The sequence below is a fragment of the Pyrenophora tritici-repentis genome, chromosome 6 (genome assembly GCF_003171515.1).
Source record: "Pyrenophora tritici-repentis strain M4 chromosome 6, whole genome shotgun sequence".
Lineage (NCBI taxonomy): Eukaryota > Fungi > Ascomycota > Dothideomycetes > Pleosporales > Pleosporaceae > Pyrenophora > Pyrenophora tritici-repentis.
The window spans coordinates 1,601,630-1,603,133 of NC_089395.1; the positions used below are offsets into that span (position 1 = coordinate 1,601,630).

At 47.6% G+C, this 1,504-nt stretch overlaps 1 protein-coding gene across 1 annotated transcript; it reads right to left on the reverse strand.

Annotated features, from left to right (window-relative positions):
* Positions 1–201: 201 nt before the first annotated feature.
* Positions 202–309, reverse strand: PtrM4_118320 (uncharacterized protein; the record flags this gene model as incomplete). The annotated part of the gene is made up of 1 exon (XM_066108300.1): positions 202–309. One exon carries the CDS (start codon positions 307–309, stop codon positions 202–204), a length of 108 nt encoding a protein of 35 aa, XP_065961485.1.
* Between the last annotated feature and the right edge of the window lie 1,195 nt (positions 310–1,504).

Sequence of the window (1,504 nt, forward strand, 5' to 3'; positions counted from 1 at the left end):
TTCTGTATGCGCTTAGGGGCAAGCCGCAACCTTCTGTACCTGGATATTAGCATAACCTAATATTGAGCTTTAGAAACAACAATACGTACGCAGCAGAGCCTGTCCTGTCTTTGAACATTATTCGCAAAACAGGTGACAGAGCATTCCAACTTATTCTTTGTATCTGTAGGACAAACAAAGCTAATGACCTTAGGTCCTGCTTCATAGCATTGGCCACAGATGTCTTGGACAGTAGGGGAGAGGAGTCTGAGCATTCGAGCCTGGGAGTATAGCAAGCGTTGTAGCGAGAATTGCGAAGAATAACTTCATGGTTGTAGTAGTTGTGATATTTGTTGCAAGTTGAGAGTGAGGGTTGCGATGTATTAGAAAGTGGGAATGTGAGGAGAAACGAAGAGAACTCTGGCGGAGTTTTTTATGATGATTAAGCATGGTTTTAGTGGTACTTGCGGCGCCAGGCTCGCGGAACCTCCCTATCTAGTATTCCGAACCACGCGTAACCTTGGCTGTCAATGTGTTCGGTCCGGTCAGCAGTGTCGTTGTTTATATAACGTAGGTTGTAGTAGGAGCTCCTCGAGTACACAATGAATAAGGAACCTAGTTTAACCCGTTAGGATAATCTCCACTGTTGGGTGTCTCATGAAAGCTGAGTTTCGGCATGACAGTCTATCTTTGCTTCGGCACGGTAGGTAGTTCTATCGGCTTAATACTCCTTCCCTGTAGCCCTAGTTCCCGCGGTCTCACCGTTTGACAGCGCTCTAGAGCATGGTGTGAAGATATCTCCCCGCCAACAACAATCCTGGGGATGACGTGAGATAAGCTGCTTGGCGACCCCGCTCCCTATAGCATTGGCGAAAGAAAAATTCTGCGCGGTATTATTTACCTCGAAGTCGAGGAGCTTAGCGTAATAGGCAGTAGCTGGCTGTCTATGCAAAGCAGGCTCACGTGACTTGGCCAGAATCTTTGTGTGGGACAAGGCTTTGCTGCTATGTTCAGCATTTCAAGCCACGTTTGCAACCTCGGGCTGTCGACTACCACACTAATATTTCGGAGGGCAAAAGCAATCGTTGTTAGTCTCCACTTTATTATTTCTAGTAGTCGGTTTAGTAAAAGCGCGATACAAAGTGTCGAGACGCGGTGAGAGCCTTCACTAGTATTCACGGTGAATCAGGCTTCCCGTGCTCTGATTGGCCAGGCACTGATTAGTCAGCTGCTCCGTGCGCGCACCATAGATATTCTCCCTTCTCCCGTAGCTCCAATACAACAAGTTCACGCACATTTTCTCCACCTTCATCACAAAGAGCGTCATGGAAAGGCCCACATTGCGCTAAAGCAGGCAGCTTCGCCTGACCAGTTCGGGCACTACTCCAACGTCAGCTAAATGCAACTTCTCGGAGGTACCCATACGCATAACGCTGCATGATTCTTTACAACTAACCCAGCTCGGTTTTTCTCAAGGCGGCATCTTGTTCACTGTCCCGTACTAGTAACTGTATTGGTATATTGC